This window comes from Cavia porcellus, unplaced genomic scaffold, assembly GCF_034190915.1.
Source record: "Cavia porcellus strain 051 isolate PalLab524CR breed Dunkin Hartley unplaced genomic scaffold, mCavPor4.1 scaffold_14, whole genome shotgun sequence".
In the NCBI taxonomy this organism is placed as follows: Eukaryota; Metazoa; Chordata; class Mammalia; order Rodentia; family Caviidae; genus Cavia; species Cavia porcellus.
Window position 1 is genome coordinate 34,403,494 of NW_026947497.1, and position 25,805 is coordinate 34,429,298.

The following is a 25,805-nucleotide window of genomic DNA, read 5'->3' on the forward strand; positions in this document are numbered from 1 at the left end:
TTATACTACAAAGCTAGTGTGATAAAAACAGTGTGGTACTGGCCAAAAAAAAACCAGACCCAAAGACCAAAGATCACTGGAACAGATTAGAAGATCTAGAAACAACTCCAGACACACTAAGTCACCCTATCTTTGACAAAGGGGCCAAACATGTTCACTGGAAGAAAGATAGCTTCTTTAATAAATGGTGGTGGAAAAACTGGCTCTATATGTGCTGAAGATTAAAACTGGACCCATCTCTTTCACCATATGCTAAACTAAAAAGTGGATCAAAGATCTTAATATTAAAACAGAAACATTAAATCTGCTGGAAGATAGAGTAGATAAAATTCTTGAAGACATTGGTGTAGGCAAAGATTTTATGAACAAAACCCAGATTGCACAGGAACTATCACAAAGAATCAACAAATGGGATCTCATCCTACTGAAAAGCTTTTGCACTGCAAGGGAAACCACCAACAGAGTAAAGAGACAACCCACAATGTGGGAGAAAAAGTTTGCCAGCTGTACCTCAGACAAAGGGTTACTATTGATAACATATAAAGAACTCAAAAATATCAGTCCTCCCAGATTTAAAGACCAATTCAAAAATGGGCTTCTGAGATAAATACACATTTCACAGATGAAGAAATACAAACAACAAATACATGAAAAAATGTTCAATATCACTGGTCATTTAAGAGATGCAAATTAAAACAACACTGAGATTCTACCTCACCCTGGAAAGAATGGCTATTATCAAGAAATCAAGCAATAATAAATGCTGGAGGGGCCGTGGGGAAAAGGAGCCTTCCTCCACTGCTGGTGGGAATGCAGACTAGTGCAACCAATGTGGAGATTCCTCAAAAAATGGATTGGAGGTACCATTTGACCCTACTAGTCTCCTTTTTTGTATCTTCCCAAAAGAATTAAAAACATCATACCACAGTGATATATGTGCATGTCTATAGCAACACAGTTTATAACTGCCAGATTTAGGAAACAACCTAAAAGCCCATTGACTGAGGAATGGATAAAAAAAAGGTGTGGTATTTTTATAGAGTGGACTACTACTCAGCCATAAAGAATGATAAACTGGACACTTATAGGAAAATGGATGTGACTTGAGAACACACTCATTAGTGAAATAAATAAGACACGTGTGTAAACAGTATTGTTTCATTAGTGTGACAAAATGAAAAAATGTATATGTATATAAAAATAGTTAAGATAGCTATACTACTGATCTCTGAGTTTGCTGAAGAGAAAATCTTGTGCTGGTATTGTTTGGACAGCTGAAGTCTTGTGCCTTGGTGAATGATTTGGGGATGATAATGTGCAATGCATGTACCATTGTTACCCCGATTGATGTACTTTAAAATTTTGTTGTAGTTTTTCTTTATTTATTTTTATGTTTGAATAAAATGGATTTTTAAAATTACCTATAAAAAAAGAAAGTACTGAGAAGACAGGTCAGATAGGAAGCCCTTGGGTTCAATCCCACTACTTTACACACATGAATAAAGAAAAATTTAAAAATAAATTTAAATCCAGAAATACTAATGATTTCCTAACTTTATTTAGTGAGTTGAGGTCAAACTCAGTAATCTAGATCTACATACAATAGAGACTATGCAAAATTAAAGTACATACAGGTGAAAAAAATCATTCCGACGACAATCTCAATTCAAGGGTAAAATTATTTGAACTCCGTAAAGCAACATCAGAGTCTGAATTTAGCAAGTAGAAAATTAAAACATGTAAAATTCTCAAATCTCTCAATCCAAAAACCAATTCGTGCATACTGAGGACATTGAAGTTTTCTTTTTTCTTTCTTTCTTTTTTTTTTTTTTTAACATTGAAGTTTTCTAGAAAGAAGTTTTTAAAAACTAAGGTCACTAAAAATACCAAAGCAGCTATCAGACAGCCCCTGGCACATTCACTCAACTGGCAGGAGCTCAGCCCTGAGCGGGGGCGGCCTCGGGCCCTGCACCCAGCTCAGCCTCCGGTTGTGGCTCCGGCCCGGCAGGGGCTTCGGGGCCCCCGGCGGGTTCTCCCGGCTCGGCGCAGCCCGGGCTCTGCGCGGCGCCCTGCGGGCCCGGGGCGGCGTCTGGGGCCTCCGGGCTGGGTTCCGGGCGGCCCCCCGCGGTCTCGCCGGTCGCCGCCTCGGCGTCCCCTGGCTCGGTCTCCGCCGCGGCAGCCTCCTCTCCGTCGGGCGGGGCCGGAGCCGCTTCGGGAAGCCCGGCCGCAGCACCCGGGTCTGCAGCAGCGCCCGCCGCGGCCTCCTCGCCGCGGACCTCGGGGACCTCCGGGAGCCCCGGCAGCTCCGGGCCCGCAGCGCCGCCGCCGTCACCTGGAAGACGGCACGGGGACACGGTGAGCCCCGCGCGGCCCGCCCGAAGCCGCCCAGACCCCCGCGTGCGGACGGACGCGAGGAGGGCGCTTCCCCGGCTGGAAGCGCAAAGCCGCGGGCGGCGCTGCGCCCGCAGGGGGCGACGGAGGCCGCGCGGGGATGGGGCAAGCGCTCCGGGAGGGAAGCGGGAGACCGGCTTCCCTGCTAACTTTTTGGAATTTAAAAAAAGGTTTTTGTTTTGATTTGATTTCCATGGCTTAAATACAAAGACAGTAGAAAAGGCCAGCTTAACCAACCTTCCACGTGAGTCAGCATGGAAGAGGAGCCAGGTTACCCCCTGATGGCGCTCAGGAAGTCACTAGTCCTCTGCCAGCCTTGGTTTTGTCATCTATGAAAAGGGACATGGTCCATACCTGCCTCACTGGGCTACCGTGGAGGTAGACTGAAATACCATGTACCGGCCTTGAAAGCAGCAAAGTGCTCGGCGTTTTAAACAGCCACCTTATGAACATATTCAATACTTTATTTATTGAGACAAGGTTTCACTATGTAGTCCAGGCTGACCTCAGACTCATGGAGAACCTCTGGCCTCGGCCTCCCAAGTGCTGGGATTACAGTAAAGTAAATGGTTTTAAAAAGAAAGGCACAGGAGCTGGGGATTTAGCTCAGCGGCATAAGCACCTGCCTTGTAAAGCAGGCAGTTGTGAGTTCGATCCCCGGTACCGATAAAAAGGAAAACGCAAAAAAAAAAAAAAAAAAAAAGAAAAGAAACAGGCATTACTGTGACTGTGTAATTTCTGTTCCCATGGTTGCCATTTTAATCAACTGAGGAACTCGCACCACAGGACTGCATGACTCTTGAGGAAAGATGTAGGATAGTCTTAGCCAAAACAGATGCAAAAATTAGTTTTACAATTAAAAAAATAATAAGAAAAATAAAAGGCCGAGCTGCTGAAAGAGACAGTTACTAAAATTATGCCTGCATGAATAGATGTCTGAGCAGGGGAAGAACAATCGTTTGCATACAAAGAAGTCAAAGCCACTGGTCAGCAGGATGAAAGTAAAATGCACTCAACTATCAAATGCGCTGGGTCTCAGGGTTTGCTTGGCCTTTTCCTCCCCAGTGAAGTCGGACCCAGAGTGCCTCTGGATTATGTGAGCTATGCAGGCGAAAGCAGATCATGCTCACTGCTAGACTAACACAGTGGGAGTCAGTGCCTCAAAAATGAAATATCATCAAATAATCAAGAAGCTTACTTTACCTTGAAGTGGCTGTAACTCCGCTTTTGTTTTTTCTTTAAAATGCGTCACATGTTCTGTGTGCTTGGCTTGCTCTGATGTGACTGCCTTGTATGTCTGAAAAAGCCCACAAGTGAAAACAGCTTTATTTCTTCAGCTAAATTTCATCACTACAAGTTCACAGTTATATACAATTGCCCAGATATTCACCACTGCGAGTTTAAATTGTAACTCCAGTGTGGCAAAGGATAGAAATCAATGCACAACATTTACTTTTTACTTCTCTTTGGAAACTTTTACCATTAAGTAGTGTGCTTAAAAAAGGAGAGCAACATGTTCAAATACGCATCAGTTACAAACAACAAAAAAAATTAGAGCCTGGCATAATACTGCACACCTATAATCCCAGCACTTGGGAGGCTGAGGCAGGAGGATTGTTTCAAATTCAAAACCAGCCTGGGCTACAAAGTGAGCTCAAGACCAGCCTGAACTGCGTAAGGGGATTCTGTCTCAAAAATTTAAAAAAAAATTTTTTTTAAAGCATCAAAGGCAACTGAAAACATGGATTTATAAATTAAAAGGATGATAGAAAAAAATAAATTTAGCTAGAATCAAAATATCCTGGCTGAGGATGTAGCTCAGTGGTACAGCGCCTGCCTGGCAAGCACAAGGTCTTGCATTCAATTGCCAATGCCACAAAAAAAAAAAAAAAAAAAAGAAAGAAAGAAAAAGAAATCTTGACAGACATTTACAAATATCATTTAGCATTTATCCTAGAGAAATGCAAATCCAAGACCATACAAAAACCTGCACACAAAATTCCATGGTAGCTTCATTTTTTTTTCTTGTATCAGAGATTGAACTCATGACCTTATGCTTGTCAGGCAAGTAGCTTCCCTTGTGATAACCAAATAACTAGAATCAGCACAGATGGTCCTCCAGGGATGCATGGTAAACCAACTGTATTACAATGAATGGTCTACAGTTGATGAGTGGTAAACCAGCTGTTTCACCTCGCCATGGGTGAGGTGAAATCCTTCCAGCAGTGAAAAGAAAAGAGCAGTAGATACAGGCACAAATTTGAGTGCAACTCCAGTAATTATGCTGAATAAAAAAGGCTCAGTCCAAAAGGTTACAAACCTGTGCTTCCCCTTCTGTAATGCTCTTGAAATGACAAAAATACAGAAATAGACAACAGGGTTGCCAGGGGTTAGGAGAAAAGAAAGGGAGGACGTGAGGAAAGTGGGTGCAATTATAGAAGGCCAGCACACTCATTACCACAAATATGCACTAATAAATAAAAATCAAATTAATTCAGAAATCAATTTAAGAAAAAATAAAAGGGCAGCACAAAGGATGGCTGTGGAGATGAAGCGGTCCCCTATCTTTGATGGGGTGGGGAGGGGCAGATACTTGTACCTGAGCTCAGCCTCCAGAAAACTGCAAGGAATGAAATATAAACATTTATGCAAATGAGATGTGAAACTAGGGGAGTCAGTGAGGCGATGAGCTGCACCAATGCCAGTTTCTGGCTATGCCATTGTATTAGTTACAGAAGATTCTGTCATTTGAGGAGATGAAGGCCTGCATGTGATCTCGATGATCTCACAATAAAAAGCTTACAGAAATCTTTCATGGATGGCATATTGCTAGAGCCTCATGAAGATTTCTTAGGTGAGTGAAGATCGGTCATAAAAAGCAACAATATGACCGGTCCAAAGGTTGTTTGGAAAACAAGATGCCGGGTTCTGGTGCAGACCTGTCATTCCAGCACTCAGGAGGCTGAGGCAGGAGGATCATTTCGAGTTTGAGGCCAGCCTGGGCTACAAAGTGAGCTCAAGGCCAGCCTGAACTGCATAGCGAGACTCTGTCTCAAAAATAAAATAAAATGAAAATAAATAAATAAAATAAAATTAGTAAGTCTTCCAAAAACAGTTCTTATGAATTATCCTACCTACCTTTTAGAACTGCTGCAATGATTAAATGATTCATGAGTCTGGCAAGTGACAGATTTTCAAATGTCAGCTACTACTCAATAATAATAATATCTTTATTGAAAGTCATCCATATCAGCAGTATTAAGAAATGCTGCTTTTATACTTATAAAATCTTCAGAATTTCATATTTTCATAAGACTATTTTTCATAGTCTTATGAAAAAGTCATAGCTCTAATCACTACAAAGATACTTCTCAAATATGTATGCTTAATGACACTTTCATTCCTATGTTGTGCACTTCATTAATTATTTTATGCCCTAATCTTTTTTTTTGAGACAGGGTCTCACTGTGTAGTTCAGGCTGGTCTTAAACTCACTACGTAGCCCAGGCTGGCCTCAAACTCCCAGAGTTCCTCCTGTCTCAGCCTCCCAACTGGTGGGATTACAGATGTGCACCACCGCATCCCGTGCTTATGCCCTCATCTTAATACTACTCTGAGTTTTACCACAGGTTATAAAAGATCCTCCAGAGCACTGAGGTTATCCAGTCACTCACATAATATCCACCGGCGCTGACGGTGACTCCCACTACCAGGTAGTAGATCATATTGGCCCCAGATGGTCCGGGGACTTTGTTAGCTGACATCCAACGAAGAGGCACTAGGAGAACAAGTTTTAGGACAGTTAGCTCCACCACTCAGATAATTACATCTTTAAAAACCATTTATCAAATTAAAAAAAAAAAAAACATTTCTCTTCTGGACTCCGAAACCTCCCAACTTGGATGATTTTAGCTGAAGGGAATTCAGGGTGGCAGGCAGGGTAATAATTCCACTTGACCTGTGCGCAGGCTGACAATGCAGTGCTAATGGGGCTTGTCATCGCCTGTCACCGCCAGCGGCATAGGTGCGGGCCAAGCGAAGATGCAAAAGCACTGACCCGTTGTGACAGCCAAATGGGGTGCGGAGGAGCAGAAGCAATGCTCTCACTGTTTGGGCTCCCCTACCATACACTAAAAGATAGAAAAAGTAAACTTTATATATATAGTTCAAGACTGGGGATGAGGCTCACTGCTTAGGGCACTTACCTAACATGTACAAGACCTTGAGTTCAATCCCTAGTACTACAATACCCCCCCCAAACCAAACAAACACATATAGCTCAAATTCTTTTTTTTTTGTCTTTTTCTTTCTTTCTTTTTTTTTTATCGGTACCGGGGATCAAACTCGCGACTGCCTGCTTGCAAGGCAGGTGCTTATGCCGCTGAGCTAAATCTCCAGCCCCCTCAAATTCTTTATTTTAAAAATAAAAACTGATAGGTGTCAATGGTGCATTCTGGTGACCCCAACACTCAAGAGGCTGAGGCAGGAGGATGGCTGTGGGTTTGAGGCCAGCTAGGGCTTTATAGTGATTTTAAGGTAGGTCAGCCTGAGCTACATAACAAGATTTTGTTTCAAAACAATATCAATAACAAAAAGCACCAATTTTTTTTAAAAAACTACCAATCCCCTAACCCATAAAGAAATAGGATACTTACGGGTTCATGCAACCAACACAAGAGTGCACCTACTGTGTGTAGCAGAATGAGGGAGCACCTGTGAGCCAGACAGAGCCCATCTCGATCCTTAAAGGCGATTACAGTGCACAGTCCAGGCGGGACTGTGCAAAGAGAAGCAGCTGCCATACAGATGAAAATGCCCAGGAGACGCAGCTCGTTGATTCAAGGTAGCTGTTAAAGCGGAAGAGACCCACGGCCCTCGTGGAGGGAGGGTGGCCAAGGGGGCAGCGAGGGGGCAGTGTTTACAGGGCCCACTGAAGGTTTCCCAGCAGCAAAATCACAAAGACTTTCTGTTTATGTTCTCAGCTTGATGGTAAACTGCCATCTCTTAGGTGGAAAAAAATCTCTACAAATGTGTCTTAAGAAGTTATGATACAGGTTTGATTTGTGAGACTTTTGTTGGCTTAAAAGTCCATCTGGGATTAATCATATGCCTCAGCTTGCAAAGTGGAGGCAGGAGGAAGGCCTGACCCAGAAGCCTGGGGCCAACCTGGAGCCAGCAGAACAAGGCTTTTTTTTTTGTATCAGGGATCAAACTCACAATCTCATACTTGCTAGGCAGGTGCTGTGCCATTGAGCTATATCCCCAGCCAAGACCTTAACTCATAAAATGAAAAAAACAAACAAACAAAAAACCCTGTGATCAAACAGGGAATATAGCTTGCATATTTCACAAGCAGACAAGAAGTATCAAAATTTTGGGGTTTTTTTTCTTTTTTAGTGCTAGAATTCAAAACCAGAATTTATACCCTAAACCCTCAAAAAGATTTTTTTGGGTACTGGGAATCGAACTCATGATCTTGTGCTTGCCAGGCAGGTAAGCTTTGCTGCTGAGCTAAATCCTCAGCCCTCAAGATTTTTTTTACAAACATAAAGAAAATCATCAGGGATTTAAGTAGATTTAAATATAATTTTGGTCCGTGTTATTTAAAATAGCAATGCAATGGGAAATAGCCAATAAAGCTTAATTAGTTACATAAATTTTACACACCGTGAAACAGACATCGTGGTTTTGTGGAAGAATATTCATTTATATGAGAAAATATTTCTAGCATATGGACTGACACAGTAGAGTCTCTGTGTGTGGGACCACGGAAGCAATGCACACAGCAGAAAGGAAAGTGGAAAACTAAATAAACTAAATAAAGAGCAGAACTTACTGTTCGCTGAGCAGTAAGTTTACAGCTGACTTGTATTTTTTATTTTGCCTTTCTGGTCTTTTCCTACTGAACTATTAGAAACTCAAAGGATTTATTCACGAATAAGCTTCCATCTTTTTGTGTGTGTGTGTGTTTTGGAGACACGGGTTCGCTATGTAGTTCAGGATGGCCTCAAACTCACAGCGATCCTCCTGCCTCAGCCTCCCCAGTGCCGAGATCACAGACATGCCCCAAAACGCCTGACAGAAGTTACATTCTTAAAAGAAAAAAGGGAAAGGACAAAATTTGATAAGATAGACTTTTATCTTTCAAAAAAAAAAAACAAACATTTTTTTCCCAAGGACAAGTACTAATACAAGAAAAGCAATGCGCACAAATGATGGCAAATTTAAGTTTCCAAGCAACGACAGCTCTTAAAATACATAAACCGGTGCCGAAAGGCAGTAATTTGATGTGAATTAGAGAAGGATCAGTACTTACAATCGGCGTGGCTAAATGCTCATTTAGAATTTAAAACTGTTTTTATTTTACTCCAACTTGAGGAGAGAAGCACGGGAAACTTGTGCAGTCAAAACAAAGGAACACACTGGCAGGCGGTGAGGCCGGGCGGCCCGCGGAAGGGCGGCATTGGGAGGGAAGGGAGGGAGCGAAAGAAAGCGGCCGGGGCGCTCCCTCCGCTGCGCCCCGAGACCCGGGCCCTCGCGGAGCCGGGGAGACGCCAGCCCCGGAGCTGCGAGGATGCCAGGCAGGTGCTTTCTAGGTGCGCTTCTCGTATTTTTAAAATTAGTACTGGGGATTAAGCCAGGGCCTTCTCGGGGAGTTACACCCCAACCCTCATTTCATCTTTAGTTTTCAGGCAGGTCTCGCTAATTTGCCCAACCCAGGCTCAAACTTGCGACCCTCCTGCCTCAGCCTCCCAGAGTGCTGGGATGACAAACGTGCGCCACCTCGCCTGGCCCTCAAAGTTCTTAACCACAAACTAACTCATGGAAACTCACATCCATTACGGTCCCCACTGAGGGGACAAAGACATTGGGACGCACACCCGGACAGCCTGGTCTACATTCAGACCCCCCCCCCGCCGAACTCTGGGGTGTCCTTTCGGCCCCTACCCGCCCCGGGCGCACTCACCCTCCCTGCCGAGCGGTGCGGGGCTGGGGGGCGCCCGCAGCGGCAGCGCCAGGGTCTTGGTGACCGCTCTGCGCAGCGACATGGTCCGGACCGCGGCGAGGAGCGCGCTGCGCACACAGCCGGCCCCGCCTGCCCGCCCCGCCCCAGCCCCAGCCCCGCTGCTTTCCCGCGGGTCCGCGGGATCCAGGGCCCCGTAGGCGCTGTCACCTGCCGCTCACTCTGACCAGGAGAGTCCTGGGAGTCCCGCAGGACTGGAGAGCAGGTGTATCATTCTGATGTCCCCGAACCTGTATCTCACGATCCCTGGCACTCGGGCGGAGGCGAGGGGGCAAGCTCAGCCTCCCACCTCGGTAAGAAACCCCGGCGGCGGCTGGACCGCTGGACAAGTGACCAGCTCGGGACTTACCGTAGAGACACTCGAAATGCCCTCAAGTCCTCTGTGGAAATTAGTTTGTACACCTCGACCACAAAGGCCAAATTATTAGCTTCTTTACCCAGGTTTCAATTTCTTGTCTCCTTGTGGCTACAAGGATTTGTTATGGTTTGAATTTAGAAACCAGTAATTCATGCACATGACATTTTCTGAGTGACTGTTCTCTGGAAGGGACGGTTTCTTATTATAATGATCCTTCGTGTGTGTTTCCCACTTGACAGCTTTGCTTTGCATTGCTTTTGGAGATAGTATCTCACTGTGCAGTTCAGGCTGGCCTTGAGCTCAGTGTGTAGCCCAGGCTGGCCTCGAACTCAGGCTCTTCCTGCCTCAGCCCATGCAGGGCTTGGTTTACCGGCTTTCACCATCACGCCCAGGGCCCTGGACAGTCTCCAACACACCTTTTCACCTTTCCAGCTCCTTTCACTGTCACTGGACACTCTGAGAGAAGTTATTTCCTTTAGCAAATGACACCACCAGGTGGTGGGGCAATGTCCAAGATTTACTGATGGTCACGAAACAAAGAAAATAAAGAGCTGGGCCTGGTGGCACATGCTTGTAAATCCCTGTGCTACATAGTGAGTTCAAGGTCAGCCTGAACTACAGAGTGAGACTCCCAGCTCGAAAGGAAAAGAAAAGAAAGAAAGAAACAAGGAAAGACAGAGACAAAAGACACATACTATTTCTAAGTTCTTTTGGCAGGTAACAAACACACGGTTCACTGTTCATTTGCTATGTGAACGTTCCTCAGAAGTTACCATGGTGGCACACACCCATAATCCCAGCACTCTGACGGCAGAGAATTACAAGTTCAAAACCAGCCTGAGCTACACAGCATGGTGAGACCTTTTCTCAAAAATAAAAAGTAAACCCCTCAATGCAAAAGAAAAAAAGACACACACACACACACACACACACACACACACACAAACACTAGTACTATCTCTAGGAACTAACCTTTAACAAGGGTGATCGTATTAGTCATATTTAATGAGTGGTCAAAAGGGGAACTGCAGACCACCTCACCAAGAATTTGGTATCCAGGCTGGGACTATATCTCAGTGCAAAAGCACCTTCCTGGTGAGTGCAAGGTCCTGAGTTCAATTCCCACTACAAAAAAAAAAGTTGGTATCCAGAAAATGGATACCAGTGTGCAGATAACTCTACTGGCTATACCTGAGCACTTCAGGTACACACACAGCCTCCAGCAGCCAGAGTGGCTGCCTCCAGGAGCAGCACAGAGGTCCTGAGCAGCCAGCAGCTAGGGTAGATGGACAGATCCAGTCCCATCTGCTTCCACTGCGCTTCTTCATTGGGGGACTAAGGCCTGAATTTTGACTCGGTTCCCAGAGACAGAAAAGTAGTCACAGGGAACGCATACATTTTAGTCAGCAAACTGGTGCACTGTGCCATTCACCACTGTATGGCTGTAAACGGTAAGTCTCAATGCTCCCTGACAGGCATTTGGTTTCTTTCTGAGTAAGCATTTATGAATAAAGGGGCTGTGTTTAGCTCCCCTTCGGAATTCAGCTGCCAGGTCTCTGGGCGTGCTGGGGACTGTGCAATCCCAGCTGGGCCAGAGGCTGAGGCAGGAGGGTTGAGACTTTGAGAACAGCCTGGGCAACATAGTAAGACCTGGTGTCAGCAAACAAAAAGACCTGAAAGGTCAATGGACTCCATTGTATTCTAGCAGGCTGGGTGAGTCTGAGCTGGATCACCCCTACAATCTCAGTCAAATGGGTGTCAGATTGGGGCACGTTTATTACCACGTCAGGGTTTGTGCTGCATGCTGGGGGTCTTTTGTAATTAGTTCACAAATATTCAACATCCCAGGGGGTTCTCCGTTCACTAGGTGTTCTTCCCTACGCTAGTTTCACCATCCGTTAGAGAAGTTATCCTTTTAGGTTAAAGATATGAGGGACCAGCAGCTTCTCCCACAAGTAGCACTCAAGCTCACCGGAGATGGGAGTCAGGATCCAAACCCCAGGCCCAAAAGTCTCTGACCAGATATCAATAACAAATATAATTTCACAGGGGCTGGGGATTTAGCTCAGCAGCATAAGTGCCTGCCTGGCAAGTACGAGGTTGTGAGTTCAATCTCCGGTACCACCAAAAAAAACAAAACAAAACAAAAAACAAATATAATTTCAGGCCACCTGTGGTGGCACATGCCTGTAATCCCAGTTGGGGAGGCTGAGGCAGGGGGATCCCTGTGAGTTTGAGACCAGCCTAAACTGCGTAATAAAGCTCTCTCTCAAAAAAATACATATAATTTTAGAGAGAAAAAATTATATATAATTTTAGGGTTTGGGCTAAAATCAAATTGGTTTAAACAGAGCAAAGTGAAATACCTCAGGAAGCTGAGACAGGAAGATCCCAAGTGTGAGGTCATCTTGGTCATCATGAACTGAAAGCCAGGCTGGACTATGTATTGAAGACCTGATCTCAAAAAACCAAAACCAAAGTTCATAAAAATATTTTTTAAAGCATTGAAGCACTGTCACATCTGTTTAACAACTATAAGGAGTAGGGAGAGTGTGGGGTTGATTTTCCCTATTTCACATGTGAGCAGAAACGAGGAAGGAGAGTACTGTGTCAAGTGCAGGGTGGGAATCATGTAGCAGTGTGACAAAGCATGGCTTTCTTCTCACACAGGACCGAGAGCAGTGTGGCGCACGTTAGGGATGGCAGGCGTTCAGCTGCGGCGGGGAGCAGTGCTGGCCTCTGACTCCAGCCCTGGCCAGAGCCTGTGCTCACACCAGGAGTCCCTGCCCTCCACTGTGGTTCCTGGGAGGCAAGGCAAAATTATCTCCCAGGTTAGCTGTGGCCACCACCCAATGGGAAATAAAGAACTGTGACATCACTAGTGTCACTTCTCCCTTCTCTTTCTTTTTGTGTTTTTGAGACAGGGTTTTGCTGTGCAGTTCAGGCTGGCCTCAAGCTCACTCTGTAACCCAGGCTAGTCTCAAACACACAACAATCCTCCTGCCTCAGCCTCCTGCGTACTGTGGTTACAGATGTGAGCCACCACACCCGACTTCTGAGTCCTTTCTTGCTAAAAGCTCATGCTTCCCAGGGTAAAAGGAATTTCCACTATGCTTCCGCTCCCTTAGGTTAATGTGGATTTCTGTTTGCATGGCAAATTCTTTTTACATTTTGATAAAACAATTTTTCTAGAGCGGGCCCCAAGAAAAAAGTGCTTTTTGCTGTTTGTTTTTATTTTTAAAGTGCAGGTATTTGTATCCTCCATATTTTAGAGGAATTATCTGCATGATGTTTATAGGTCTGCACTTTTTCACCTAAGAAGCAGAATCTCATTCAATGTATTAAGCTTCCTTGCAGTCATGAAGTCTGCTCTCTGATACGCTGTATCACAGGTGCAAAATCTGGAATGTGGGTGTTCACGTTGTGGTGTGCATTTCACGCTTTGAATCACTTTGGAAACTGTCTCAGAAAAACCTGACAGTTCCCTTTATTACCACAGGAATTTTATATATATATTTATGAAGATGGTTCTGAATTCCAATATAAGTTTTCGAGCACAGACTACTTTGTATCTCTTCGTACACATTCTACAGTCATGATTAGTATAGCATGTATCAAACTTAAAGTGTGACTTTTTCTTTTCTTATGGTTATCAGGAATCAAACCCAGGAGCTTGTACTTGATGACTTTCAATTTAACTTATGACAAAATCCTGGTGGTCAGTAAAACTGACCACCTTAGGTAACAACAACCACAACAAAATATGAATCAAGAGTTCATAGAAGGGGAAAAAAACAAAGTTCATAGAAGGTTCACAGTGGTCTGGAATTTACTGTGTGGTAAATTGTGAGCCCTCCTCTGTCTGGTTCTTTCCATAGTGGGATACAAAACAGGTTTTCACATACACAGTTGCCAAATTACTCCTGAGTAAAAACAGGGACAGGCAGACAGACAAACAAAAGCAAATGAGAAAAACAAAATGCACTTTGCAAGAGCAGTACTTTTTGACTGTCCGGTTCTGTGTGAATTGCCGGCATTTCTCCTGGAGCCCCAGCCGAGTTTTAACACCAGCTTTTTGCTGCAGAGGTATCTGTGGGGCGGGGGGCAGTGCCTGGCCGCTGTCACATCATCATGATGCTGGTCTCTGGCACGTCCTTGGCATTTTGCTGGGAGACAAGGATCTAGACTCAGAGATAACTTGGCTTATCTCACTTGACCTCAGTGAACTGCCGTTGTTGAGGAAGATGGTTTACTTTTGAAACCGTACTTTGAGGGTCATCTTCTGACAATACTGATTATACTTTAATCCCTGAGCTCAAATGGAAGACACAAAAAGCTAGAAACAGCTGTTTTTTTTTTTTTTTTTTTTAAACTAGTTGAGTCTTAGGCTATAATCTATATTATTTGATAGTACTTACAGAAAGTGAAACAATTTAGATTATCTAGGAAGACAAATTGCCAAACAAGTTCATTTAAAAAACAACTGGTGGCACACTTCTGTAATTCCAGTTACTTGGGAGGCTGAGACAGGATGCCAAGGTAATTTAGGGAGACTTTTTTTTTAAAGGGTGGAGTTGGCTAGGATGTTGTTTAGAGCTAGAGCACTTCCCTAGCGTGCACAGGGCATTAGATTAAATCCCTAGTGCTGCAAAAGCATCCTGAGAAGCACCTACTCATGTAGATAAAATGAAGAAGATGCCATTGAGATAGTGTAATCAACCATGCTGCTTCTTTTTTAAAAAAAGTTATTTAATTTAGGAGGGATTTTTATTAGTGCCATCATGTAGTACAACTCTAAGAGGTGGGGGCTGGGGATTTAGCTCAGCGGCATAAGCACCTGCCTTGCAAGCAGGCGGTCGTGAGTTCGATCCCTGGTACCGATAAAAATGAAAAAGACAAAAAAAAAAAAAAAAAAAACAACTCTAAGAGGTACTGTCCAATACAGTAGCCAGCATCCCTGCTGATTTAACTTATATTAAACACTATTAAAATGCAGTCCTGTTAACTACATTCCCCATGCTCATTAGTCATGAGACCGGTGGCTGATGTAAGGGCAGCATGGACATCATTTCTGTTGCTCCAGGAAGTTCTTCCGGACAGCTGTCTTCATGAACAGAGCCATCAGGGCAGTCAGGAGGACAGTTCCCAAGAGCAGCTCTATCCCCAGATTGAAATGCAGTGGATACTCTTTAAATATTTTATCTCTACATAAGGCTATCACTTTCCAAATTTCAACTGTCAGAGAGATGTAAGTTTTCTGGGGGTATAGAGGGAGAAGGGAACTGAAATGTGCTCTCTACAGGTACCAATCTCCTACAGTGACTATAATCATTATATACTGCATGTCCTAGTAAGTCAATTAAAAAAGAGATGTCAGTTTTTTTTTTTTTAATCAGTACTGGGGATTGAACTCACGACCACCTGCTTGCAAGGCAGGTGCTTATGAAGCTGAGTTAAATCCCCAGCCCCTTAGAGATGTCAGTCTTTTTTTTTTTTGGTATTTTTCCTTTTTATCGGTACCAGGGATCAGACTCACAACTGCCTGCTTGCAAGACAGGCGCTTATGCCGCTGAGCTAAATCCCCAGCTCCTGAGATGTCAGTTTTAAACTGATCAGTTTCCTATTGCTGCAGTGACAAACATGGTCCAAAACAATAGAAATGTATCACTTTCCAGTTCTGCAGGTGTCTCACTGGGCTGGGTTAAGAGGACAGTAGGACCGTTCCTCTTCGGAGGCTCAGTAAGACACAAGTTACCTTGGTTTTTCCTAGTTCTTGGCTTTTGTCCACCCTAAGAACTAGCAAGGGCAGGCTGGCTTTTGTAACTGCATCGACAAGCTTGTGCCACTTTCCTCTTCCACTCCTAGGGACCCCAGCGATTACAGTGGGGCCCCAGCGTGGTCGCATCTCGACATTGCTGAGGAGCAACATTAAGCCTCCTGCCGTTTTGCTTTGTGGGGCTGGAGAATGAAGTGGGGGCCCTAGGCGCGCCAGCAAGTGCTCCACCTGAGCTGCAGCCCCAGCCCTTCTGCTACCTCAGCTCTCCCTGCCACAGAATAACAAACGTGCATGTTTCAGGGAGGACATGGACAACTCTGCTGTGCCATTATTCTGCCTATCACAATGATGTCCGGTAGATCCCTGTTTTTCAAGACAGGGTCTTGCTACGTAGGCCAGGCTGGCCTCAAACTCGTGATCCTGCTGCCTTAGCCTCTCAAGTAATGGGGAAACAGGTGTGCATCACCATGTCCTGTAGGTGGGTTTCTTTTTCCTTTGATAACTGCCTTTGTTTAAGACTGGTCCGTGATCTCTACAGTTCTTTCTGGCTCTAACGGACAGAAATCCATGTAGACAACTGATTTTTTTCTGAAAACTGTAACTTGGAATTTATGTTCAGAAGTGACTTTTATTTGGGTATGGTCATGCATGCCAGTAACCCTAGTACTTGGGAGGTGAGACAAAACTGATATGAGTTCAAGACCAGCCTGAATCACACAGGGAGATTTTGTCTCAAAAAAACAAACTTACTATGCCTCTGTTATCAGACAGTGTGTTCCATACTGAAATACTTCTAATAATGTACCTTAAAATTGACATTTTCTACAAGTTGACAAAATACACATTATTTGAATACATACGTATTTTTATTTTTTAATGATGCAAAACACAAATGCTGGCCTGAAATACATTTACATATAAATTCTCTCACATTCACAACTCGACAGCTTGGAGAATCCAGAGCATCTGTTATAACTGTATGAGGAGCACACCTATAAAGAAGAGAGAAAAACACTACTGTTTTTTTTAATGAAATAGCATTAAAATTAGACTATCCTGAATAATTTCCTTTGGTGCATTATGGAAAATATAGAAAACAAGTCCACAAAGAGTATCAATACTTCAAGTTTTAACAAAATCATGAAAGAACAGCAAATGCCTCCTATTTCATCTTTATCTCTTGACTGATTAGCAGGCTGGAGTTGTGAAACGGGTAACATGTACTAATAAAAAAGATCTGGATAATCACACTAAAGTGCTGAATTGAGTTTATTATGGAAAATGAAAGTGCATTTTGTGAACACTACCCTTATTATCCAGAAGATATAACTGATGTACTTTAATCAACCTACTCCATAAAAGTTGAGGTTTTCAAGTGGGGTTTTTCAAAAGGGTACTAAAAGATTAATGATTTCCTTAAATGGAGTTTCAGCAATACAACACATACATCACATTATTTATATTTGTAGTAGATATAAACTGTGTGTGTGTGTGTGTGTATATATATACACACACATATATATATATAAATATAAACTTGTGTTTTCTGAATTATAGATCACACAGTATGACATCTTGCTCACAGGTTATGTCTATGAATTGTGCAACTGGATGTTAGCTGTAGTGATAATCATAATGAAATAGCACACAGGAAAAAATTAAAAAATCTATTGCCCTTATATATTCATCCATTCTACAAATAATAAGTTTCTAGATTAGCTAGGCATTCAGTGTTCTTGTTATGGAAATTATACTTCAGTGTGGAATATGCCAAAGAGATATTAAGAAATACATGAATAATGATAACTTGTCTTAAGGACTATGGTGGTAATGAGTAAAGCAATCTTAGATTTAAGAAAATAATGATTTTAAGCTGGGTATAATGGTGAATGTCTGTAATCCCAGCACTTGGGAGGCTGAAGCAGGAGGATCGCTGTGAGTTCAAGGCCAGCCTGAACTACATTGTGAGACCCTGTCTCAAATCGCCCCACTTCAAAAAAACTTTCATTTTATTCTTGAGTATAACTTTATTTGAACATGGTTAAAATTAATGAGTAAAAATGATTATGTTTAACAGCGTTGGAGGCAAGGTATCAAAAATTCATCAATGCATCAAGGACAGGAATCTGATACTAAAAAGTACCAAGCAGTCATCCAATAAAATTGTATACTCACTATACAAGTATTTCCAAAGTTTATTCCAATCCATTTCTTCTCTTATATTCTAAAACATCTTCGTTATGTTGTTTGATGAGCTACAAATTAATAGTTAAAATTAGAAAGATAACCTCTCTGGCAATTTAAAAAGAAGGAAACTAAGTGAGGATACATTTATGCAAGTGGAACAGGATAGATAAAAATAATTACCAATTTAGTTAGATATAAAAAGTTATGGGATTGAAAAGTCCAGAATATATGTAATGGACTATAATCTGACAGTAAATTTTAGAAGACAACTCGAAAATTTTAATTTAATTTGTGTCAAAAAAATTACTGCATTTGATGGGTAATGCATACTACTGAAAGCCTTATTACAGAGGGATTAAACCAAGCAACATAAAAGTTGGTTATTAAGGGGGTTTCGGTTGGCTGCTACATGTTTATACTCCGAATCTTGGGTGTTTCATACTGTGAGTGGCCCTCACCCCTCAACTCTTTGTGTATTAACAGGATGGCACGCGCAGCTACTTTCCTAGAAGCATTGTGTGGTACAATTAACAACTGACAATGACTGACACATGGTGACAGTTGTGTCAACAAAAGTTCCAATTCTAATCATAGGGGTTCTCAATAGCAATCAAACTTCTTTTAGGAAAAACCCTGAACAATTTCATTCTAACAAGTCGTTATTGAAAAGCAGTTATTACTGTTAAACTAAATGATGTTCAGCATTTCTTACCCTTTCCATGTCCAAGATCTAAACCACTTTAAAGATCCAAAATAAGAGATCAAGAACCAGGAGGGGATGGGGGGGGGGAGAGAAGCATGTTATATATGAAACAGATACTTTTAGTCAATTTTAACCAGTAATTTTCTCTTCAGAGAAGCAATGTTTCACAGTGGTCTACAGTATAGTGTGATCTCTGAAGTTGGAGGATCAGGGTTCTGCAAAAAAACTAAGATTTCCAAGTACATTCAGTTGGAAAGAGTCAACAGTAATAGTACATTCCACATCATAATGTTCAAATGATTGAGTTTTCATGTAAAACATCTGACACAACAAACAGGCACTGGTATGTGCTAAATATGATAATGTCTTTGTATTAAATACTGACTAAAACCTAATGTTTTAGAGGTCCAACTGTATCGAATTTGTGCAACTGGTTTATCCCAGTGGTGCCTTCATAAAACCCTAAAGAGCTTTAAATATTCATCAAAAATGCAGTTACTATTTAGGAAGACTACTGATCTTCACAAAACCATGCTAATCAATAAAAGAAATATCAAGCTGGGTATGGTGGCACCTGGCTGCAATCCCAGTACTTGGCAGGCTGAGGCAGAGGGGGATTGCCGCGAGTTCCAGGTCAGCCTGGGCTACAAAGTGAGCTCAAGGCCAGCCTGGACTACACAGAAAGACCCTGTCTCTAAAGGGTGCGGGGGGGGGGGCGGCGGCGGGAAATCAGCCTCATCATATTTCTTCCATACCTCTGAAATCTTAATTTTTAAGTCGTCTTTTTTTTTTTTTTTTTTTTTTTTTTGGTCTTTTTCGTTTTTATCGGTACCAGGGATCGAACTCACGACTGGCTGCTTGCAAGGCAGGCGCTTATGCCGCTGAGCTAAATCCCCAGCCCCTTTAAGTCGTCTTTTTGAGATGTCCCTTCATGGAGAAATGTTCTTGGTGATTACAACACTGATCTCAGTGCCATCTGCCCCCCACTTGTCTGCAGTGAACACTCACATAGTACCAAAGGAAGGCTGCGGTGCTCAAGGTCAGCCCAACTTTCAGCCAGTCAGGTTTGTCATTCTGTGGGTCCCGCACGTAGAACTTCGACCGCGCTGAAGCTGAAAGGGGACAGAGAGAGAATCTGTAATTTGCAGCCTTTGCCTGGTGCGGGGGTGGGAGGGAAGCATTCAAGGTGTGAATCGCCCTATTAAATTTCGACACTTCTCCCACCCCCAATTTAAGCAGCAAGGGAAGGCGGTTCGGAGCGGCAAGACTGCGGGAGAGCACAGGGAAGAGGCGCAGGCCCCGGGGCCCGGGCGCCAGGAGCAGGGCTGGCATGGAGGACGCGGGGTCCTAGCCGTGACCCGCGAAGGTCATGGCAGGCCAGGCTGAGCCCGCTCCTACCTCCCCCCGCCGGACGCTCTGCGCCCGGAAGGCCAGGGCGAGCCGGCCGCGCGAGCAGGGTACTCACAGCCGCTCGGGAGCCTGGCGGGGGCCAGCAGCCGCGAGAAGGGGCGCAGCAGCCCGGACGGCGCCATCTTGCCAGAGACCCCGCCCCCGGTGCCCCGCCCCTTAGCGCCCCGCCGTACACACAGCGCCCCCCAGCGGCCATCCCGGGCTCTGCCCAGGCTCCTGGCTGCACCCGGGCTGGGGAGGCTTGAGCCTCTCCTCCTGTCTTCTGAGGTTGCAGCGCCACCTCCTCAGCCGGGACGCTCATCTGAACGTTTACTAAAGTGTCCCCACCGGAGCCAAAACCTGAAAATGAAGGGTCAGACTGAAAAATAACTAACGTTCGGATTGGGTTCTGTGTTTCAGGCTCGGTGCGTTGAGTTTACTTCTGGCTTAGTTTATATTCACAGTCCGTTCCCTCTTCACGAAGGTCACAGGCTATCGGTTGACAGCGACTCAATCACAATAACCTGTTATGTCTCGGTTTGAAAATACCTCTTAACAGTTCCTAAAGCCCATTTGAACTGGGTATCGCACCGAAGCCTCACCGCCTGAGGTACAAACTCCAGGAGAAATGACAGCGCCCTAGCGTCGCCTCTGAGCCTGAGTCTAGGGAGCCCGTTTGCCCAGCTAACCAAACCTGGACCCGTTAAAGCCCTGAGCCCTAGGCCCAGCTAAACTGCCGCGTTCAGAGAACCACTGCTGCTCACCGCATTTCGGCAAAATGACAGCTAGTCAAATTAGGGGACAAAAAGCTGTTGGGCAGCTAACAAAGTTTCTGGAAATAGTAACTATAACACATTTAACATATAGGGCAAGCAGGGGACCAGCAGAGACCATCAGGCTTATGTCAAGGTGACCTGGAATTTCTTGTGCCTGGGTGCAGGCAGGCAGAGAGCGCAATAAGACGCTTACCTCCAACAAATAGAAGTGGGACCTTTTTATAGGGATGGAGAGAAGGCAGGGGACTTTAGGCAGAAGGAGTCTAATAAACATCTGTGGTCAAAGTTCACTGCCAGTCTTGCATTCAGTGGGCAAAGTCCTTGAAGTGTCTGGTGTGAATTCTCAGGTATCTCTGGATGTCCCCAGGAACTGCAAATTTCCTTGTTCTGTCTTATCTCCTTTTCTGTGTTTATTTCACTGCAGAGAGTAGCACCTTTGCTGGTACTACCAGGCAGGCAGGTTGGGGGTTAGAAGAATCAGGTTGAGTCAAGTTGTACAGTAACTAACTTGTTTTTCCTCTTAAAATCATCATGCTGATCAGATTTGTTTTATTTTGTTGTTTTGTGTTAGTTTTGGTTTTCTAAGACAGGATCCTGCTATGTACTTTGGGCTGGCCTTGAACTCACTGTAGTCCAAGCTGTTTCTGAACTCACCGCAATCCTCCTGACTCAGCCTTCAGATTACTGGAATCACAGGCATACACCACCATACCCAGCTCCAATAGGTAGGTTTTTTTCTTTTCCTTTTTTAAAAATCAGTACTGGGGATTGAACTCACGACCGCGTGCTTGCAAAGCAGCGCTTATGCCGCTGAGCTAAATCCCCAGCCCCGGTAGGTTTTATTTTATCTTACACAGTTGAACCAGATGTTTGTGCCTTAAATTTTCAGTTTAATCTGATGTTTTAAAGACCATACAAAAATATGTACAAGGCTGAGGCAGAAAGATGTCAACTTCCTATCTAGCCTGAACTATTTAGTGACTTAGCACCAGTACTGCAAAACAAAATAGTATAGGTAGCAGATGATACATTTTAAACTTACTTAAAGCCATTTCTTTAAACCTAATGCCATTTAGGTTCCTTTTCATAAGCAAAATACATGTCAATAAAACTTGTTTCCTATTTTTTTTCTAGCATTGCCATCAAAAGTTTTTTAAACAAAAAATTAAAAAAAAATTTTTTTTGGAGACAGTGTCTTGCTATGCAGTTCAACTGACTTTGAGCTCACTTTTTAGAGCAGGCTAGTCTTGAACTTGTAATGATCCTTTTGCCTCAGCCTCCAGGGTGCTGGGACTACAGGCATGCACCACCATACCTGGGCTACAAAAAATTGAATACAGAGTAAAATAATTGTAGTATGCTTTCTGCCTCACTTTAAAATGAAAATGATGGCTCACTAGGTTGCTAAATTGAATTACGTTAGAATCTAGCTTGAGTTCCTGGACTTAATGCTGAATTAAGCAAACAACCCAGCTAATGCACTGAATCAGTTGTTGGCTTTCAACTTCTTGGTTTTTTGTCCACTCAGCAACAGGTCAGTTGTATATCCTTTCCGCAACATCTCTGGGAAACCTGTTCTGACAAGGCTCTTGCTCGTCTCTTAACAAGTTGAAACTGGAGCCTCTTTTAGTCTGAGCATACAGTGCCAGTGAAATGACACATTTCGGTACTTCTGTTGGGAAAGTCCATTTCATTCTTTCTCTGAGGTTTGGTTGTTGTATCCTTTTACTGGGGTATATTTTGGGAAAGGGATGAAATATAAGCACATTACTCTTAGCATGTTTGAACTGTGGAACTCTACACTTGGAGGAGGCAGCTGTAGGTGAAACTCCATCCTGAAGAGCTTTTGATAAAGCAATTTCAGCCAGGAGCTAATAGTTATTATAATTGGTAGAAGCTGCTTTGTAACATTCATGTGAGCCATCTGCTGAATGTGCATGTTTACTCATGACTCGGGTGAAGGACAGAGATTTCAGTTAGCAAGTAGAAATACAAAGTTTTAGTCTTAAGTTTTAGTTTTTTTTCACTAGGAAACATCTTACTCAAGTCACACTTCCTGGCTTTTCTGAGTACAATGTTCTACTTTTATATAATTTCTCCTGTAAATAGTGTTCTATTTTTCCCTAAGGGAAAGCAAATTTCTGACCTTCGAAACAAATCGTGGCTTCCTCCAAAAGATGAGTATCTGGTTAGATGAGCCTGCAAGATGCAGCACTGTGACCAATGTTAATTCTTTCTGACTGATAACAGATAATTAATCATTTTTCTATAATTAACAATTTTTAAGACTCAGTGAATATTTGCCTCATCTCAACACTTATCTGATTCACTTCCATGCTAAAATACACCCACAGATCACAGTTTGACTGATTAGTGATGTGACAGTCTAAACTTTTTTTTTTTTTTACCGGTATCAGGGATCAAACTCAGGACCATGCGCTTGCAAGGCAGGTGCTTATGCGGCTGAGCTAAATCCCCAGCCCCAACAGTCTAAACTTATATCTTCTAATCAGCACTATATGGCAAATAAGAGATTTCATTTGAGTTTTGCAGTGAATGGCAGCTGGGCTTCCAGGAACTTCATATCGAAAGGTAAATGATGCTGAAGATCATGATGATGATTAGATTAGTTCATTCATCTCACCACCACATAAATGTCCATTCACAAGTCACTATGGTCAAAATGTTTCCTCCAGGGCTGAGGATGTAACTCATCATAGAGAACTTGCCTACCATGTGCAAGACCTGGGTTCAGTCCTCAGCACACACACACACACACACACACACACACACACACACACACACACAGAACTTCCTCCAAAAAACGCAATCTCTTAGCTTTAAACGTTTTTCTACAGACTTTATGGGCTGGGGGTTTAGCTCAGCAGTATAAGCAAGCAGGTAGTCGTGAGTTCGATCCTCGATACTGATAAAAAAAAAAAAGATCTTACAGACTATATAATGTAGAATATATAATGTAAGGTCTCCATGTATATAAGATGTTCTTTACTGAAACATCTACAGGTTAGTGATTATTTACATTCTATAGAAAAACAAAATAAAAGAAATCTATTTTTCACCCAGACTAAATGTTAACATTTTGCCCTTCGGAGACTGTTGTTGTTTTGAGACTTGCGGCTGCAGGAGGAAGTTGAGGGCTTAGGATACAGCTCAGTGGCACAGTGCCTGCCTGGAAAGTGCAAGGTCCTGAGTTCAATTCAAAAAAAGGAAGTGAGTCGCCTCCAGCTCCTGAATTTGACCTGAAAAAATTTTTAAAAAAATTTTGTTTTTTGGGGCTGGGGATTTAGCTCAGTGGCATAAGTGCCTGCCTTGTAAAGCAGGCAGTCGTGAGTTCGATCCCTGGTACCAATAAAAAGGAAAAAGACACACACAAAAAAATTTGTTTTTTGGCTTTTTGAGACAGGGTTTTACTAGGCAGTTCAGGCTGGCCTGAACTTACTTTGAAGCTCAGGCTGACCTTGAACTCATAGCCATCCTCCTGGAATTACAGGCCTCACCACCACACCCGGTGACCTGTAAAACTATAATGGAAAGCCACAGTATATAATATTGCTGTCAGTCAATATTTCATATTGGGACATGAAATCAGAGATCTGGAAACCCAATTTAATGGTTAAACTGAAATTACCACCCTCAGTTATAGTAATATTTTTTTTGGGGGGGGAGGGTGTCTTTTAACAGTTCAGATAGTTGAAAGGCCTCTCTGGGGCAGTGAATTTTGCAGAGGGCTAAATGAGTTTGAAAACTAAATTATCTGTATTTAAGATGTGTAAAAACGATTGCACATTCATGATGCAAAGAACGCTACTGATTAAATTCTGGCTCTGAAAAAAAAAAAAAAATTCTGGCTCTGGGGAGATAATCAAAGGTAAAATGTCTCTTATGACGTGAAAAGTTAGACCATTATTGGAATGCCATTTTGAAGTTTTACTGTTGGCTATTAATGAAATGACTCGGATCTGTGGAAGGTGTCCTAATCAGTATCAGGTCTAACTTGGCCCGGTGCAGCAGGTCCCTCGGATACTCCTCAGTTTCCAAAACTTGAGGATTTCTGGTGATGGGCAGCTTAACACTCAGCATTAAGCTTTAGCTTAATGCCAGCTCCAGAGTGTCAGTGCCCCTGATCTTCTTGGTCCAGTATACCAATGTGACTTTATCCTGCGTTGTATGACCTCAACAGTGAAATAAAGCCACATACTTCATTCTTCACAGGCTCCTCTGGCAGTACAAACATGTCACCTTGGAAGTGGCTAACGACCTTTCCAGGCAAGTCACCAATACCCCAGCCAGCCAGGCCCACTTCATAGGTTCAACCTCTCATACTTTTCAAACTCAAAATTCGCTTCCTCCGCCGCTCTGCTCACAAGTCCCCAGCGCGGCGAACCCTTTCTCCTTCTCCGCCCCTGCTCCTCCATTAGGCGCTTGGGCCATGATCCACTACAGCGCTCCTCGCCACCTACGTCTGCATTTTAGTACTTAAGGATCACACAGTCCGGAAACGTCTACCTAGTGGATGAAAAGCCAGTCTAGCAAGAAAGAGCAGAAAGAGTATTTTTGAAGAGGCAGGGGTCAGAGGCGTACCCGGTTATTCCCGCCCCTACCCAGGCGCCTCAGAGGCGCGTCACGCCGGAAGGGATAGGCGGGGCCAACCCAGAACCTCTGCCTCGGCGGGCCTAGTAGCCTGCGGGTTCCCGACAAGCTCCGCGGTAGAGGGTGGGGAGAGAAGGTCATCGCGCCTGCGCGATAGGAGATGTGACCCGGGTGGGAAAGCCCTCCGCGTCCGCCATTTTGGCTGCCTCTGTCGGTCTGTTCAGTTACCACGTGAACCGCCGACGGAGACCCGTGGGGGGGAGGCGGCGGCAGCGTTAAGTGAGAAAGGAAAAAAGACAAGGAAGAGAAGGGGTGTCCCGGAAAGGCGACACGGTGACACCCGAGGCCTGGCGGTGGCGGTAGATCGGGGTATTCAAGGCTGAAGGAGCCTAGGGAACGGCAGTGGCGGCGGTCGGACAAACAGACTGACCGAACCGGGTGGTGGCGGGAGCAGCGGGAGGAGCCGGAACGATGCCGGCCGTGAGCCTCCCGCCCAAGGAGAATGCGCTCTTCAAGCGGATCTTGGTAAGTGCGGGGCTCCAGGTGAGCAGCGGGAAAGATTTACCGGGTAGCTGGGCCTGTCACCCTTC

At 43.9% G+C, this 25,805-nt stretch overlaps 3 protein-coding genes across 7 annotated transcripts in view; 1 reads left to right on the plus strand and 2 right to left on the minus strand.

Annotated features, from left to right (window-relative positions):
* Positions 1-1,536: 1,536 nt before the first annotated feature.
* On the minus strand, positions 1,537-9,964 carry Mgarp (mitochondria localized glutamic acid rich protein). 3 transcript variants are annotated; one of them, XM_063260790.1, is made up of 4 exons: positions 9,765-9,964; positions 6,066-6,169; positions 3,595-3,688; positions 1,537-2,332 (listed from the first exon to the last, which is right to left on the minus strand). In XM_063260790.1, the coding sequence occupies exons 2-4, from the start codon at positions 6,153-6,155 to the stop codon at positions 1,938-1,940; spliced, it is 579 nt and encodes a 192-aa protein (XP_063116860.1). In that variant the 5' UTR covers positions 6,156-6,169; positions 9,765-9,964; the 3' UTR covers positions 1,537-1,937. The 3 variants fall into 3 exon arrangements, with proteins under 3 accessions (XP_063116860.1, XP_063116859.1, XP_063116861.1); XM_063260789.1 differs by lacking the exon at positions 9,765-9,964 and adding an exon at positions 9,359-9,489; XM_063260791.1 differs by lacking the exon at positions 9,765-9,964 and adding an exon at positions 7,047-7,607.
* Positions 9,965-16,393: 6,429 nt separating this feature from the next.
* Ndufc1 (NADH:ubiquinone oxidoreductase subunit C1) lies at positions 16,394-20,041 on the minus strand. Its single transcript, XM_003476807.5, has 4 exons — positions 19,905-20,041; positions 19,448-19,551; positions 17,725-17,804; positions 16,394-16,541 (listed from the first exon to the last, which is right to left on the minus strand). The coding sequence occupies exons 1-3, from the start codon at positions 19,969-19,971 to the stop codon at positions 17,745-17,747; spliced, it is 231 nt and encodes a 76-aa protein (XP_003476855.1). The 5' UTR covers positions 19,972-20,041; the 3' UTR covers positions 16,394-16,541; positions 17,725-17,744.
* A 5,340-nt stretch (positions 20,042-25,381) lies between these two features.
* Positions 25,382-25,805, plus strand: part of Naa15 (N-alpha-acetyltransferase 15, NatA auxiliary subunit) — a 90,475-nt gene continuing 90,051 nt past the window's right edge. For 2 of the 3 annotated variants that reach the window (XM_063260792.1, XM_003476786.5), the window contains exon 1: positions 25,383-25,740. In XM_063260792.1, the coding sequence (XP_063116862.1) occupies positions 25,687-25,740 (54 nt within the window). In that variant the 5' untranslated portion in view covers positions 25,383-25,686. Of the gene's footprint in view, positions 25,741-25,805 lie in introns of all 3 variants that reach the window. The other variant, XM_063260793.1, reaches the window with a different exon arrangement.